General features: G+C 41.6%; 1 protein-coding gene across 1 annotated transcript in view; it reads left to right on the top strand.

Annotated features, from left to right (window-relative positions):
• The window catches only part of LOC126336201 (uncharacterized), an 88,003-nt gene that overhangs the window by 34,892 nt on the left and 37,188 nt on the right, over window positions 1-15,923 (top strand). The window contains exon 2 of the mRNA XM_049999706.1: window positions 5,595-5,726. Within this exon, the coding sequence (XP_049855663.1) occupies window positions 5,595-5,726 (132 nt within the window). The remainder of the gene's footprint in view (window positions 1-5,594; window positions 5,727-15,923) is intronic.

Raw genomic sequence — 15,923 nt, 5'->3', positions numbered from 1 at the left:
TCTGTAGTCAGCGGAAGTGTTTCAACTCATAAGAGTGTTCCTAGAGCCACACTATAGCAATTCTGGACACATAGGGTGTCGCGTTGTTCTGCTGGAATTGCCCACGTCCTTCGAAAAGCACAATGGACACGAATGGATTCAGGTGACCAGACAGGACCCTTACGTACGTGTCACGTGTCAGAGTCGTATCTAGACGTACCAGGGTTCCCATATCACTCCATCTGCACGCGCCTGACACATTTACAGAGCCTCCACCAGCCTGAACAGTCTGACATGCATGGTCCATGGATTCATGAGGTTCTCTCCATACCCGTACGCGTCCATCCGCTCAACAGAATTTGAAATGAGACTCCTCCAACAAGGCAACATGTTTCCACTCGTTAACAGTTCAGTGTTGGTGCTGACGGGTCTAGGCGAGGAGTAAAGAATTGCGTTGTGCAGCCATCAAGGTTATAAGAGTCGGCAGTCGGCTCCAAAAGACACATCGATGATGTGACGTTGATGGCTCAGCAGTGAAATCTGTAGCAATTTCCGGAAGGGCTGCCCTTCTGTCGAGTTGTACGATTGTCGTCAGTTGTCGTTTGTCCCGTTCTTGCATGATCTTTTTCCGGCTGCTGCGATGTAGGAGATTTGATGTTTTACCAGATCCGTGATATTCGTGGTACACTCGTGAAATGGTTGTACGGGAAAATCCCCACTTTTTCGCTCCCTCGAAGTTGCTGTGTCCCATCTTTCGTGCGCCGATTATAACACCACATTCAAACTCACTTAAATCTTGAAAACCTGCCATTATAGCAGCAGTAACCCATGTAAAAACTGCGCCACACACTTGTTGTCTTATATAGGCGTTGTCGACCGCAACGCCATATTCTGCCTGTATAGATATCTCTGTGTTTGAATAAGCATACCTATATCAATTTCTTTGGCACTTCATTTATTCACGCGCCAGCCCAGGGCACTTGCACCCTGCTTAGCCACCACTAACGCCGGCCCTGCATTAAAACTTTACATTCATTAAATCACTCAGTAAGACACATGGGCAGCTGAAATGTTGCAAATCTTCCTCGAACACCGGCTCTCAAGATTTAGTCAATAATGTTTCGCAAGAAAAACGTCATACGTTTATCATTATAATGTCGAGACAGGAATTTAGTGGTTAGTTTCGGCTGTTGACATCAGCAGATCACTCTTTATGTACGTTTCTTCGAACACTTTGTATCGTTTAAATTTACGAATGGTATACGAGGGTGTTGCTATGAGTAAGATCCGACTGGTCGCGAAATGGGAACCAGAAATGCTTTGTTTGCAACAGTTAGGTACGCTTTCCAGCAACCTCTGGACATAGTCTCCACTCCAGTTTACACATTCGTCATAGCGTTCTACCAGAGTTCCAATACCCTCGGCATACCAAGTGAGATGGCGCAATGGTTAGCACACTGGACTCACATTCAGGAGGAGGACGGTTCATAGCCGCTTCCGGCCATCCTTATGTAGGTTTCCCATGATTTCCGTAAATCGCTTCAGACAAATTCCGGGATGGTGCCTTTGAAATGGTACAGCCTACTTCCTTTCCCATTCTGCCCTAATGCAACGGGAGCAATCATCTCGCTGTTTGGCCAACTCCCCCGAATCAACCAACCAATCCTCGGCATAAAAGGCTGCGGCTTGTGCTTTCTTCCAATTCTCTACGCTGGCCTACATCTCACTGACTGGGCAGTCTTCATAGCCAGCGGTTCATGTGATGAAAGAGGAAAATCAGAGGAATCCACGTCCGGAATGTATGGTGGGTGATAAAACGGTTCCCATTGGAAACGCTGCAGGAGCATTTTTACTGCCGCTGCAGAGTGCGGCCAAGAATTGTCACGAGGCAGTAAAGGCATGCCATTTACTCGTATGTTATGTGGGCTGCATGAAATAGGTGAAACGACTCAGCAGGCACTCGTATTTGGTGGGAGACAATTCTTTCTAGGCATCCTTACGTCCTCGCTTTGGGCTCAGGACTGAAAAGAGCGACATGAAGCGATCGATGGACGTTCTAGAGACACCGTGGAATACAACTGTGCAAAGCGTCATCGGATTTTCACCGTGGTTTCCAATTAGCGACCGATCGGACCTTAATAAACGAATAGCCTTCGTACTTCTGTCGCAACGCACTACGGCAGCAAATAGAGTTTTAATAAGATGATAATTTAATTACACAAATACTTTAACTCACAGGACAAAATTCACGATTTATAGAGAGATGGCACACTGAACGTCTCTCCCTTATGTTAGCTGATGACCGTGGCTGCCTCAAGGACACTAATCCTACAGTAGGTGGAAGAGCCTACACGGAATTTGGATGGGATAGAAAGGAAATATTGAGAAGCTGGAGGTAAAATAGGAAGTAATCTGTTGAAAATGTAAAACGTTTATAGACTTAATCAGATAGCAAAAGAACTATTTTTTCAGTTTTCTTTATTTGAAAGTTCTTGCGCCTAGACAATCATAAAAATGAAACCAGTCTTTTGGTTCGTAAAAATACCAAATAAGTTGCTATATGTTTAATAAGACCTAAAGAAGCCACACAATCGCATGTTATTACCTGCAGAATAAATGATTGTTTTATTGTCTGCTGTAGTCCGTCCCCGTAGCTGCATGGGCAGTATATATGGCTACTTCGCTAGGGACCTGAGCTCGATTCCAGGATCTGTCAAGGATTTTTACTTGTATCGGGAGATGGTACTTAGGGCAGACTACCTCGTGAGGTCAAATGAGGGGCTGTTCCATAGAGCAGTAGCAGCTCCATGGTCTGGAAACTCGGATAAACGGCCGGAAGTAAGTTGTGCTAACCATTGCATCCGGAAGGCGCAGCGAAATTGAGGAAGACACGGCGGCCGGTCGACATCCCTTGGCCTTAACAGCCTGGAAGAGGAACTCTTTTAAAAAATTGTCTGACTTGAAGATTGTATCACCTCCGTCTGCCAGTCGTAAACGGTTCGATACAGAGTCCTCAGGCCGTAGCAAATGAATCAGCCTCTTGGGGCGGAAATTCGCAAATTGCCAGGAATTTAATAGAGATGTAACTCAGTCCCCACCGTGGAACACAACCTACATCATTACAGGTTTCAGGGGATCCCATTTAATAAGGGAACTAGGAAAACTGAACAGGGTATACGGCTATAACTAAAACAGATTAATGTTTAATGTGATATATCATACGAGTTCTCTCACAGTATTTGCAATCATACAGGCGAGACCAGGCTTCACTGGAAAGATTAACTACAGACAGACATACAGACACAGTAATCAGTGAACGCAGAAGTCAACATATAAAATTATCCAAAGACCTTAAACAAACCATGGATTTTAAAGTGCAACAGAGTGCTGAATTCTTGTGAGGAGAAGCTTAACACGTTACAGAGAGAGCTGAAATTGTGAGGCAACGGCTGAGGCAACTAAACGGGTTGGTTTCGATGACGGCTTACTACAGGGGGGACGCTGTCGTCTCACTGCAAACAGCAGAGTGTAGCCACATTATCTTTTTCCAAACGGTGATGCCTATGATCGACCGATATCTCTATCTCAAATTTTCGGTCTCTTACTCAAAATAATAAACAGACGAACGTTCACCTGACTCGAGGTGGTAAATGCGGAGAGAATATCGCGGGGTCGTCGGAGTCGTCTTTCTGCAACCTTTGGTCCCAAAAGCAACTGACAAAATTGAGGCTGGAGCGGCTGCACTCTGAATTCGTATGAGTAGTGCTACTTGCGTAAGCCAAGTTGACACTCGGCACGGCGGCTGATGGGAGCGACAGTGATGGTAAATATATTTACGGACGCTCCCAGTAGCCACCGCGTATAGTGCCATCTTTAGTGGTGGAGGGGAAGACGTGGCAATAGTTGTGGCAGCACATACAACATCTTTCGTCCACAGAAGTTTCTCATTCTGCCTTAACTCCAACAGTGTTTCTAGCACTGTGCCTCCTCTACGAAGAGGAAGAGTCGTTTGAATTTCTTACTGAATTTAACAGTTGTTGCCGTCCTGAGCAAAAAGTCAAATTATTTAACAATAATTGTATCCAAATATAGATTTCCTCATACTGTCCCTCACTATTTCAGGAATCTGTTACGGCCCCCTGCTGTCTGAGTTTTTAATCAGCGGCAGATTTGCATTTGACGTTTGGGCAACTTGAAATAAACTTGGTAACGCAGTAACAAGTTCTCTAATCATTACAAATGTGTCCGGAATCTTTACTCATATGTACTGATTTTTAATTATCTACTTTTTTTGTCTGTTTGTGATCTCTCGCGAACAAACATGTGTGTGTTCCGACGCATGACTAGCCTTGCTGAGGTTGTGGCGTTACAAGACGCATTACAGCACTACCTTACTAATCCTGCATTGTCAGGGTATTCATTTCGCCAGTTTTCAATTAGAAACGAAAACAAAGAATGAACATTGTTTGTTGTGGAGACTTGAAAAATTTCATTACAACGTGTTTATGGAAACACCTTTGAAATTATGAAACAGTTGCGGAAAGAAATATGCATAATGTACAAATGTGCAAGCAAAGTGTCCAAATTAAGATACAGGACCCAAGGCAATGTGTGTACGCTGAGTGAAGTGATTTTGTAAACGTCACTATAGCAAGGCCCCTCCATAGTTCTATAGATGGCTAATGTTTTCGCCTACAGCTATTCGCGCTTTAGAGTTCTAAGCTGTCAAAAGCACTACAAAGTGTCAGTGATTTTCTTAATTTGACTCAACTGTACGAGGACCTTAGGAGTAAAGGATAAATACATTAATACTGCATGCAATTTTTGACGCAGCTCGGGGTTAATGACGTCATATCTCTTTAATTATGTGTTGTACAGGGATGTATTGGAGTAGGTAGATTCAGCGGCATATGTGGATATTGCCTGCGAAATGTGTTGGAAACAGAATTAGTAGAAAAGAAGTAATAAATTTAAACATCAAACATGATGCGCCAGTTTATACGTCGTATCTCCTGATCCATGTGTCACACAATGATATAATTTTGTAGGTATTTTTAGCGGGATATGTGGATAGTGTCCGTGAAACGCGGTGAAAACAGAATTAGTAGAAAAGAAGTAATAAATTAAAACGCCACGGACAATGCGGAAGTTTTTCACGCCTCTGAGCGTTAATGACATAATATCTCCTGAAGTATGTTAGTTAAGTAGTTCTTAACCCAACAGTGGTTGTTGCGTAAGAATAAAGTATAAGTGTACAAAGTCTGGTTGAAATCGCTGTAGTGAGTACTTTAGGAGAAGATGTGGAAAACACACACACATTCACACACATTCACTCACTCACTCACTCACTCACTCACACACACACACACACACACACACACACACACATACACATACACACACACACACACACACACACACACACACACACACACACACACACACACACCTATCTAAGGATTACTGCGGCTAGAGAGAAGGCAAGTTTTCTTGGATTCCCTGAAGCGCCTATTGTAGCCATTTTAACTGAAATTGTAAGTTACGAGCTGGTTTAAAATGTATCAAACTGAGTGGTACCAGGTTGTTGGGCACAAGTTGTCGTTGCGGTGTTGCAGGATGGGCGCTACGCTGCTACTACTGCAACTCCAAGGGTAACGCCAGCTGCGGGGACCCGTTCTCTCCCGAGCTGGTCAGTCTCGTCAACTGCTCTCGCCCTGAGCAGCTCTGTGGCAAGATCACACACGTCGGTGAGTCGACATGCCAGCTCTTCAGTTTACACGTATCATTACGCCAAAACGAATTGTTAGAGTTAATTTAGGGGTGTTGCTCTACCTTCTCCATGTGCTCCTTGGTTGATGTCACGATTGTTGAAAGCTAATTTTAAGCAATTCCGTTAATGATAGGCTCATATGAGCACATCAGCCATCCATGAATACTATGGAAACAGCGCCACTTGGTCACCAAGAATGTTGAAATAAACATCCTGCCTGATGTTCGTAGTAATCTCAATGACCGGATGCCAGTCATATTAGGAAAAACACATTCAAAAACATCAGGCAACCAACTCGGGAGTGGACTTCACCCTCTTCATGCTGCAGTTCAAACGTCTAATTAGGGTGTAGGTGCAGTCGAGACCTTTGTAGCAACTGCAAAGATGTAAAATCGCGGTTCTTCGGACTCACTGCGTGCCTCCCAGTCTACTGCTGTGCATCTTGTGTGTTGGTTGCCGCAATGAAGACGTGCAGCTTAATATGCTGCTGTGAGCAGTGGCCTTTTGATTGGTATCTGACCCCAAATGTTCCTTGCATGCGGTTCCCTTTTCTCGAAAACTGTTTGATATGGGCATGTATTCAAAGACAACAATTTCTGTCGCTTTTAAAACCGATTGTTATTGACGAGGAGCGATACTTGGCTCTAGTTCCTAGCGGTTAGGATTTTTGTACGATCACTACTCTTACATGGGTACAGGTGGTGCACAATTCCTTGTAGACAGGCTGAACAGAGCGAGCTGGTCAGTCTATCTGGAAACTTCTTTAACGCTGGTGTCATACGCCCGTCCATACACGATAGTGCCAGCCTCTCACGCCTCCTTGTCGGCGCTGCTTCCATATAACCGACTCACACATAAACAACACGACCCATCTATGAAATACGTCAGCGGCGTTGGGGCACAGGACAGTCTGGTAGAAATTCTACAAACCGACCACAGTATTATTACAGGTTCCAGTGAGCGTTTATCTACGGAAGATTTATATTTTTAGGTGAAACAAACCTTATACGATCATTAATTGATGAATGGAAATGCTGCGATCACTAGTAATTTTTCATGGCAGAGCACTCCTCCTTCTGCTCAGGAACACACTAGTTGCTACAAGAATTCCAATTTACTTACGAATTAACGCACGTTTTTTCCTGCAATTGAAAATGACGAACACAACTGAAATGCATCCTTTAGGAAATACATAAGATAATACCTAGCTTGATTGTCCAATTCCACTTTTTCGGCCACAACTCATTTAGTAACAGAAGTCTTGCGTTCACAAGTTTTAGGGGATTGGTTTGTTTGCAAAGATATATTTGCTATTCATTATAAGTCAGTAGGTCTTCACCTAAATTCTCTCACTTCGAAGTGTACAGTGAATAGAAGTAAGGAAAATGATCTGGCCAGCGGACCACGAGAAATCGTACGATATCCAGAGTTACTGTCGGGGCTCGCTCTAGCGTCACACCTTGGTAGTGGTGTGAAAGTTGTTTTTGTTCTATTCCACTGTCTGTTGCTTTCACGATGAAGCCGCTACTACCACTCGTGTGTGTTACTTTGGACTCTGATTCGGACTGCACCTTGGACTACGATACTGATTGCCTATCACGTCACGGGTTCGCATATGGATTCGGCTGCATACATTTCCAGAACTGTGTTCAGTGGTTAAACAGAGCAACTTTGCCACTATTGTGGACTGAACTCTGGGACGCAGCGTTGGTGGGACCACTACGGATTTCCACTACGACGCCGTAGTCTTCACATTGAGATCTGTCTCCAGAGATACGAAACTCCGTGATTATGTCCTTCAAGAAAAGGAGTTTTGGATACGTAAAACACGTAAATGTACTGTAGTTGAGGATATTGTAAAATTCCGTCTCTGTTTAACAAAGTCCAAATGAACGTCGACGATGTAAAATGTGTGCATGTCAAGTCTGCCTAAAATACGTAAACTGTTGTGTCGTGCTCTTTATTTGTGGCATCTTCCTAAATTGGCTGAGACTAATAGTTTTCATAGATGCATGAGATGGTGGGGCAGGATTTTAGTTCCATAGTCACACAGCGTCTGTTTATCACAAACTCGTTGTTGCAGTCCAGTACCTTCGTCAGATTTCATTCATTATTAAATTTCCTTACTTTTGTTTTTGGTCTGATATTTGTCTGTATAAACCAATGACAATATCGTTTAGAGAGAAAATTGGTATAAGACTTATATTCAGCAGGACAGGTACTGGCAACCTGTTTCGCGAGAATAGACTGACAATCAGAATTTCAGAAACTGACACTCTTTCATAATATTTTGTTTTAAGAGATTTTCTTCCACTCTCATTATTTTAGTGTGGAATTGCGTTTTTGACTATTATTGCTATATTTCTGTAGTACAAGTCCCTGATACTTCTCATTTCATTTGAAGACGATGATATTATTTATGTTTTGTTAATTTATTTTTGATACTCATCCGCTTGATATGTATTTGTTGTTTTATTAGAAAATACTGTAATAGAACATTTTCTCAAGTGTTCTTGGAGCTGTAAACTAGCGTGGCTTTCAATAAAGGATACCGGAAAGCAGACGATACATCACTTAGTTTCCGTCTTGTGACTTTTGACTGACGTTTGTTCAAAGATTTTCATAATGTTTTCATGTTTTCATGATATTTACTAGTATTGTTAAAGATTCATCCTCCACTGCTGGTGACGGAAAATATGTGACAATGCCAGCAACTAATGTTGAACAAATGTCAGAAAAATTATTAAAAACGTCCGCTGAAGACCCGCAGGTGATACTACAACAAGTGGTCACGAAAGCCTCAATAATTTTGTGGTAGACGTTGTCTTTTCATCTTCTCACCAGTAGCGCTCAAGCGACATTACATATATGAACTCTTCTTTACAGCTTTTGAAGCACCCCAATTATTCTAAGTCGCAGTGTAAAATTTTCAACAGTTCCATTACTGAATTTACATAGGTCACGTTAATTCTCACGTTTCCGTGAATTCGCCAATTACATACCATCTTGAATTCCGAGCTACTTGATGTTTCCACATACATATTTTCTTCCAACTTGGCGGTTCTTCCGTACTGTTACACAGTGATCGATACTGTTCTGCTACTTAAAAGATATTTCACTGCAGCTGAATGTATTGTAGACTTCCTTTTCCTTAATTAAGGAGTCCTCACGAAATAAACACTTGTTTCATAGTCTTTTTGTATGTCACACAGTCGGGAGAAGTTTGGAAGATGTCAAGGACTGTGTTCTGAGACTGAGAACGTTGTAATTTTATGTGGAGGGTCAGGAAGAAGCCAGAAACTTGTCGGAAACGATTGCTTCATTACTTATTCCTATAATCTGCTAGTACTGCAGCTAGACGATGTCCTGACCTACCAAATAATACAGTATTTTGTGCGTGGTAGAGCCTTTGGTAGACAGTGCAAAGTGGATGTATTGCATAGTTTTATACATAGAAGCAAAGAAGGGAAAGCAGAAAGGTGGAAGGACTATATAGAGTGTCTATACGAGGGCGATGTACTTGAGGACAATATTATGGAAATAATAGAGGATGTAGATGAAGATGAAATGGGAGACATGATACTGCGTGAAGAGTTTGACACAGCACTAAAAGACCTAAGTCGAAACAAGGCCCCGGAAAAAGGAAAATTCCATTAGAATTATTGACGGCCTTGGGAGAGCGAGTCCTGACAAAACTCTACCATCTGGTTAGCAAGATGTATGAGAAAGGCGAAATACCCTCAGACTTCAAGAAGAATATAATAATTCCAATCCCAAAGAAAGCACGTGTTGACAGACGTGAAAATTACCGAACTATCAGTTTAATAAGTCACGGCTGCCAAATACTAACGCGAATTCTTTACAGACGAATGGAAAAACTAGTGGAAGCCGACATCGGGGAAGATCAGTTTGGATTCCGTAGAAATAGTGGAACACGTGAGGCAATAATGACTCTACGTCTTATCTTAGAAGTTAGATTAAGGGAAGACAAACCTACGTTTCTAGCATTTGAAGACTTAGATAAAGCTTTTGACAATGTTGACTGGAATACTCTCTTTCAAATTTTGAAGGTGGCAGGGTTAAAATATAGGGAGTGAAAGGCTATTTACAGCTTGTAAAGAAACCAAATGGCAGTTATAAGAGTTGAGGGGCATGAAGGGGAAGCAGTGGTTGGCAAGGGAGGGAGACAAGGTTGTAGCCTCTCCTCGATGTTATTCAATCTGTATATTGAGCAAGCAGTGAAGGAAACAAAAGAAAAATTTGGAGTAGGTATTAAAATCCATGGAGAAGAAATAAAAACTTTGAGGTTTGCCGATGACATTGTAATTCGGTCAGAGACAGCAAAGGACTAGGAAGAGCAGTTGAACGGAATGAATAGTGTCTTGAAGGGAGAATATAAGATGAAAATCAACAAAAGCAAAACAAGGATAGTGGAATGTAGTCGAGTTAAGTCTGGTGATGTTGAGGATATTAGATTAGTAAATGAGACAATTAAAGTAGTAAAGGAGTTTTGCTATTTAGGGAGCAAAATAACTGATGATGGTCGAAGTAGAGAGGCTATAAAATGTAGACTGGCAATGGGAAGGAAAGCGTTTCTGAAGAAGAGAAATTTGTTAACATAGTGTCAGGAAGTCGTACCCGAAAGTATTTGTATGTAGTGTAGCCATGAATGGAAGTGAAATGTGGTCGATAAATAGTTTGGACAAGAAGAGAATAGAAGCTTTCGAAATGTGGTGCTACAGAAGAATGCTGAAGATTAGATGGGTGGATCACATAACTAATGAGGAGGTGCTGAATAGGACTGGGGAGAATTTTGTGGCACAACTTGACTAGAAGAAGAGATCGGTTGGTAGGGTTAGTTCTGAGGCATCAAGGGATCACCAATTTAGTATTGGAGGGCAGCGTGGAGGGTAAAAATCGTACAGGGAGACCAAGAGATGAATACACCAAGCAGATTCAGAAGGATGTCGGTTGCAGTAGGTACTGGGAGATGAAGAAGCTTGCACAGGATAGAGTGGCATGGAGAGCTGCATCAAACCAGTCTCAGGACTGAAGACCACAACAACAACAACAACATACATAGAAGTGTGGCACGTTTGTTGGAAGTGAATGGAGAAAATATGGTGCTGGTTCAGGAGGAAAATTTCAGCACCAGTGCGGCGGTTTTGGCAAAAGAGTTTTTAATTGCCAATTTGGAATTTCTAAACGCAAACAAATTTGAAAAGGATGAAGTGTTGTGAGGTGACGGGCGAATTGTGGCGGCCTGAAAATATTCTATGTTCAGAGTTGGCATGGCCACACAGGCCACTTGGCAGGTGCGGGCCGCTCAGGATTCCGACCACGTGGTGCGGGCACTGGCCAAAGCAAGAAGGGTCCATCTGCAGCCAAGCGGCTGGAAATTCGATGGTAACGCTGTATCGATGGAGGAGACATGCTGGGAGTGCTAAAGATGGCGGACTTTATGAAACCTTAATGGCAGACATTTCACAGTTCATATAGAAATTAATAGCCAGATGAATCATGATATCTCAAAAAGAAACATGTACATTACCACTATTTGCAGGATGATTCTGATGATGTAATCAGATTTTCAATATCTTTATTAGTTTACAGTTTAATGTCTGACGGTAAATTGTACAAGTAAGAGCCAGCCACGAATGTCCAAAATCTAAACGCTTCATCCGATTTCGTCGATCGTAGTGTCTGTAGAAAGATATTAGTGCCAACCTAAATTGGTATAAATCACGGGCAAGTAACTTGAATTGTACATGAGTTATTGGAGGTCACAGTGGCCGATTACTATCGATCGCTGCAGGCCATAAGTATTCCACAGTTACACGAAAAAACGGTAGCAGCATACTTTAAATACATTTCTTCATCTATGTCTTTCTTTGTATCCGATATATACTATTTATGAAGAAATTGGTTAAATATTTACTGTGTTTTATGAGGCACAGAGACATTAGCCTACTGGTTTACCTTTTGTTTCTATTCCTTTGATGTATGTTTATTTAATTTGTTTATGTATTTAATAATGTGTGTTAGCACGTGTTTATGGTCCAGCCGTAGGAATTTTTATTTACTTTCAAGTTATTTGAATGTAAATCCAGTATTTCGAATGTGTCTCATTATGTTCGTGTGGATGCGTTGGCTTGGAGACATGGCGTGAGTGATCTAGCCCATGACAGCGCTCGTGAATGGGAGTCCTGAGCAGTGCAGCGCAGGGGTTAGGATGGCACTAGACGTGACGGCGCCCAGTCGCGAGAGCCGCGACAGAGATTTGCGGTGTGTGGAGCGGTTTGTGAGTGGTCGCGGCAAATAGGAATACTTCGGAGTGCCTACTACTGCACTCTGGCTTCTATAGTGAAGACATAGTGTGCGTTTGGAAGTCAGTATCTTGTGAGGTATGTTGTTGTTCATAGCTAATAACATGGAGTAGGAATCTATTGTTTCCCTGTTATTCAACTTATATTTCATTTAATTGCTGGACAGTCTACACCAGTAAGTGTTTTGCAGAAGTATACTGCATTATCAAAAGTACTTCTACTATCATACTCACCATTTAAAGTTGTTAAGATAGTACCTGCAGATTTTATTTAATTGCAATCTTTCATTTATAAATTTCTGCGTTACATTCGCAATTACCGAGTGATAGGAACTTTGACCATTCGATTCATGTGTCTATTCATATTGTATACTGTTGACGCAGCAGTATTTGGCTTATAATGCGGCAAATACTTATCCCAGCCCCTAGACAATGAAACCAGCCAAAACTTTTAATATTACAACTCTGAGTCGGATGGTACGTAGTTGAGGGTCACATCACCATCACATTTCATTTGTTATTTGAAAGCCCACAGTGTGGAACCCTACTATACACAAAATGGCAGTACATCTGCATTATGTGAGAAAGAACTGCATTTCAAGCGAAAAGATAGAGTAGTTATGGAGACGCTACTCACAAGGTTCAAATATTTGTTCAACCCTAATAGATCATTGCCAGGGACATCCATAACATGACACACAATAATCATGTGGGACAAGTCTGCTGTTTATAGGAAACTATACACAATAGCTCACCATTCAAAGTGAATAATGGACGAATTTTTCATTCATCAGTTGAATGATGGCATTCTTGAAGAGAGTAATAATCGTTGGGGAGTAGTAGTTGTCATTTCACTCAAAATATCGTCAGATGGGACGAAAAAATACGGGCCATTTTGCAGTTACCGTTATGTAAATGCTAGAACAATTTTGGATGCATATACTATTCTTAATATGGCAGAAACAATAGCTTGGGTCAATGCAAGTGCATTTTCACAGTGCATTTAAAATGTGGTTACCAGAAGTTGGAAGTAGTACTAGAGGGCTGGTGGAAGCCTCCATTTACCATTCTCTGGGGACGCTAAAAGTATCAACAGCTTCACTTATGCTTAAGAACGTGCTGGCAACATTTAAAAAATTGTTACATAGTGTATTGAAAGTGTTGAAGGTATGGAAGTGTATGGTCAGCTTAGATAACTTGATTTTCTTCCAAACATCTGGAAGAGATTGTGCAATGGGTATATGAAGTGTTTAATATGCAGCATATGATAGACGTTACTTTGATTATCAGGTAGTGTCTTTTTCCCTAAATGGATACGTGCACTGTATGACCTTCTGCCACTGTAGACTATAAAAGATTACAGTCGGCCTTAGAATTATTGAATTATTATTGAAACTTTGTGAGGGATTTGCTGACATCCCCAGACCATTGACCTATAAAGGAGATGTGTAAAATTCCAGTAGACAGTTGCTTGTCAAGCCACAGTCGAGAAGCAGAACGTGACACTAACTACTAGTCCTTTAATATTCGCAAATTAGGAAGAAGAATTTATTCTGTCCTGTGGCATGATAAAACAGACTATAAGCTGTATTTAGACCAGGAAGTTGATGAGAAGGAATTCCCAATAGCTTATGCATCTAGACAGTTCAGTAAGCTGACTGAAGTTACTCGGCCACAGGGAATCAAATGTTGAGTCTAATATATGCTGTTATTTACTTTCATTCTTACATGTATTGAAGAAACTCCTGAGTTGTAAATGATCATGTGGAATTAAAATGCATATTTGAGTTGAAGGATCTTTTGAGTAGGTTCACTTGACAGGCAAAGAAATTAAGCACATTCGATTTTGGGGTACTTTACAAACCAGGCAAGAAGTATGACAATGCAGGTGGTTTAAGCAGGAAGGCTGGTGTTATACAAGCACTAAGATGATGCTTTACAGATCAAGCTGCTGACAGGGACTGACAGATATTCAAAACACAGCCACAGTTAATTATGTATAATGGGCTACTATGTGAGAATCTGGAAGTCTGGGCGATTAGTTGTAGTACCTGAAGTACTAAAAGCAGAATCATTAGGAAAATCTTGCCTTTTCAGGACACAGAGGATGAAGGATAACAGATCATAGGATAACTGAATGATGGTAGTGCAGGGTGTGAAAAAGAGACGATGACTCATATGTGAAGAACTGAATGGAATGTGCACCATGTGCCAAATCGAGCCCTCAAGAAATATCACTTCAAACATTACCAGAGGCAGCCAAGACATCTGAAATGGTGGGTATGGACATCTTGGGTCTATTGGACCAAGTACTGGTGGATAACCATTACATGTTAAATATGACAGACCATTCCTTCTTGTGACATAATGATAATTGCCATAAGTAAGTAAGGAAGTACAGTACTGCAAGCGATGGTGAATAACTGGTTACTGAAATTTGGTGTCCTCTGTGCAGTAATTATGGATCAAGGTACCAGATCTATGGAAGAAATATGTCCCCTGTTGCAGATTTGGAAGCAGAGAATTAGTTATCAGCACCCAAAAACGAATGGGAGAACTACGTACATTCACATTACCATTGGTAAACTGTTAAGACGTTATATAATTAGTACCCATAACGACTGAGACATTTATCTGCCCCGTTTCGTGGCTGCATATAACTCAGAACTGTACGACAGCAGTGGGCTGTTACCATACAAGGGTGTGTGTGGAAGGAACATGCTGTCGCTTTCCACAGTTATAAGACGTAAATTTGGAGAAAGAGAAAGCCAATATAAAATTTGGTGAAACTTTAAGAGATGTACAAGAAATTTCTTATGAATTACCAGGTGCCATACCAAGGAGTAGAGACGAAATGAGTACTGCTCTCCAGGCAGGAGCGCGTCGCACTAAACAGTCAGCAATAAACGCTTAGGTTAATTTACAGTGGAGGGGAAGTAAGGAATGAGGTACTAAGGCTCGAGCAGATGTTCACTGGGTTGCATATAGAGGGTACAAGGAAGGAAATGAAATTCGAGCGACGAGGTAGCGGTTTAATTGTTAGTAGTACAGTCTGTGATATAGCACTAACTACTTCCTGTCTTGCAGCTATTATCACCGGGATCGCAATAATGCGTCTGACACAGCCCTCATTGTACTGGCAATAAAAATCACTGAACATATTGCCAATCTAGAACCTAACCTATACAAAGAACAACTTCAAACTTTCTCGATTCACTGGGTGAACCTATAGCCATGCAGAATGGCCATATTAGCGCTGCGCTGATGCTCCAACATGTAAGGCAGTACCATGATAACCAGCGTAGTAAAATCATTATCATGAGTGTTTCATTTTTGGCACCACTGTGATTCTGCCTCTGCAGAATGTAACCTGTATCTGCTTTAAACGGAGAATGCTCGACCTACGGGGTTTCCAGCACACCAGCTGCCAACGGACTGGGTTAACCTTAGAATTTACATTAATAAACAGCCATTGAACCATGTGTTTTCCGCTAAATTACAATAAGCGGAAGTGGTGAATGTTGTATTTTTTATGTCAAACGATGAAACTTATGATGAGATCTCTTTTGTCGAGAACTCTAAAAAAACCTCTATAATATCTAGTTAGTTGACCTCACAATCAGAATGTGGGTGAAGGTAACCATCAAAGGTTGGCCAAACATGGTAATCAGACGCTTTTATATACCATCTGTATGGAGAGCCATTGTGGTAGAGCGCATCAGAGAAGGAAAATAGAGCGAGTTATTTTCCGAACCATGTCACTGTAATAGGGGAAGACTGCAATTTGCCAGCGGTAAAACGGCAGTGTTGTGTGATTAGAACTTGTACTTGAGAGAGAGATTTGTACGT

Source organism: Schistocerca gregaria, chromosome 2 (genome assembly GCF_023897955.1).
Source record: "Schistocerca gregaria isolate iqSchGreg1 chromosome 2, iqSchGreg1.2, whole genome shotgun sequence".
Classification (NCBI taxonomy): Eukaryota; Metazoa; Arthropoda; class Insecta; order Orthoptera; family Acrididae; genus Schistocerca; species Schistocerca gregaria.
Note: the sequence above shows the minus strand (reverse complement) of the source record. Positions and strands in the feature narration are given on the sequence as shown.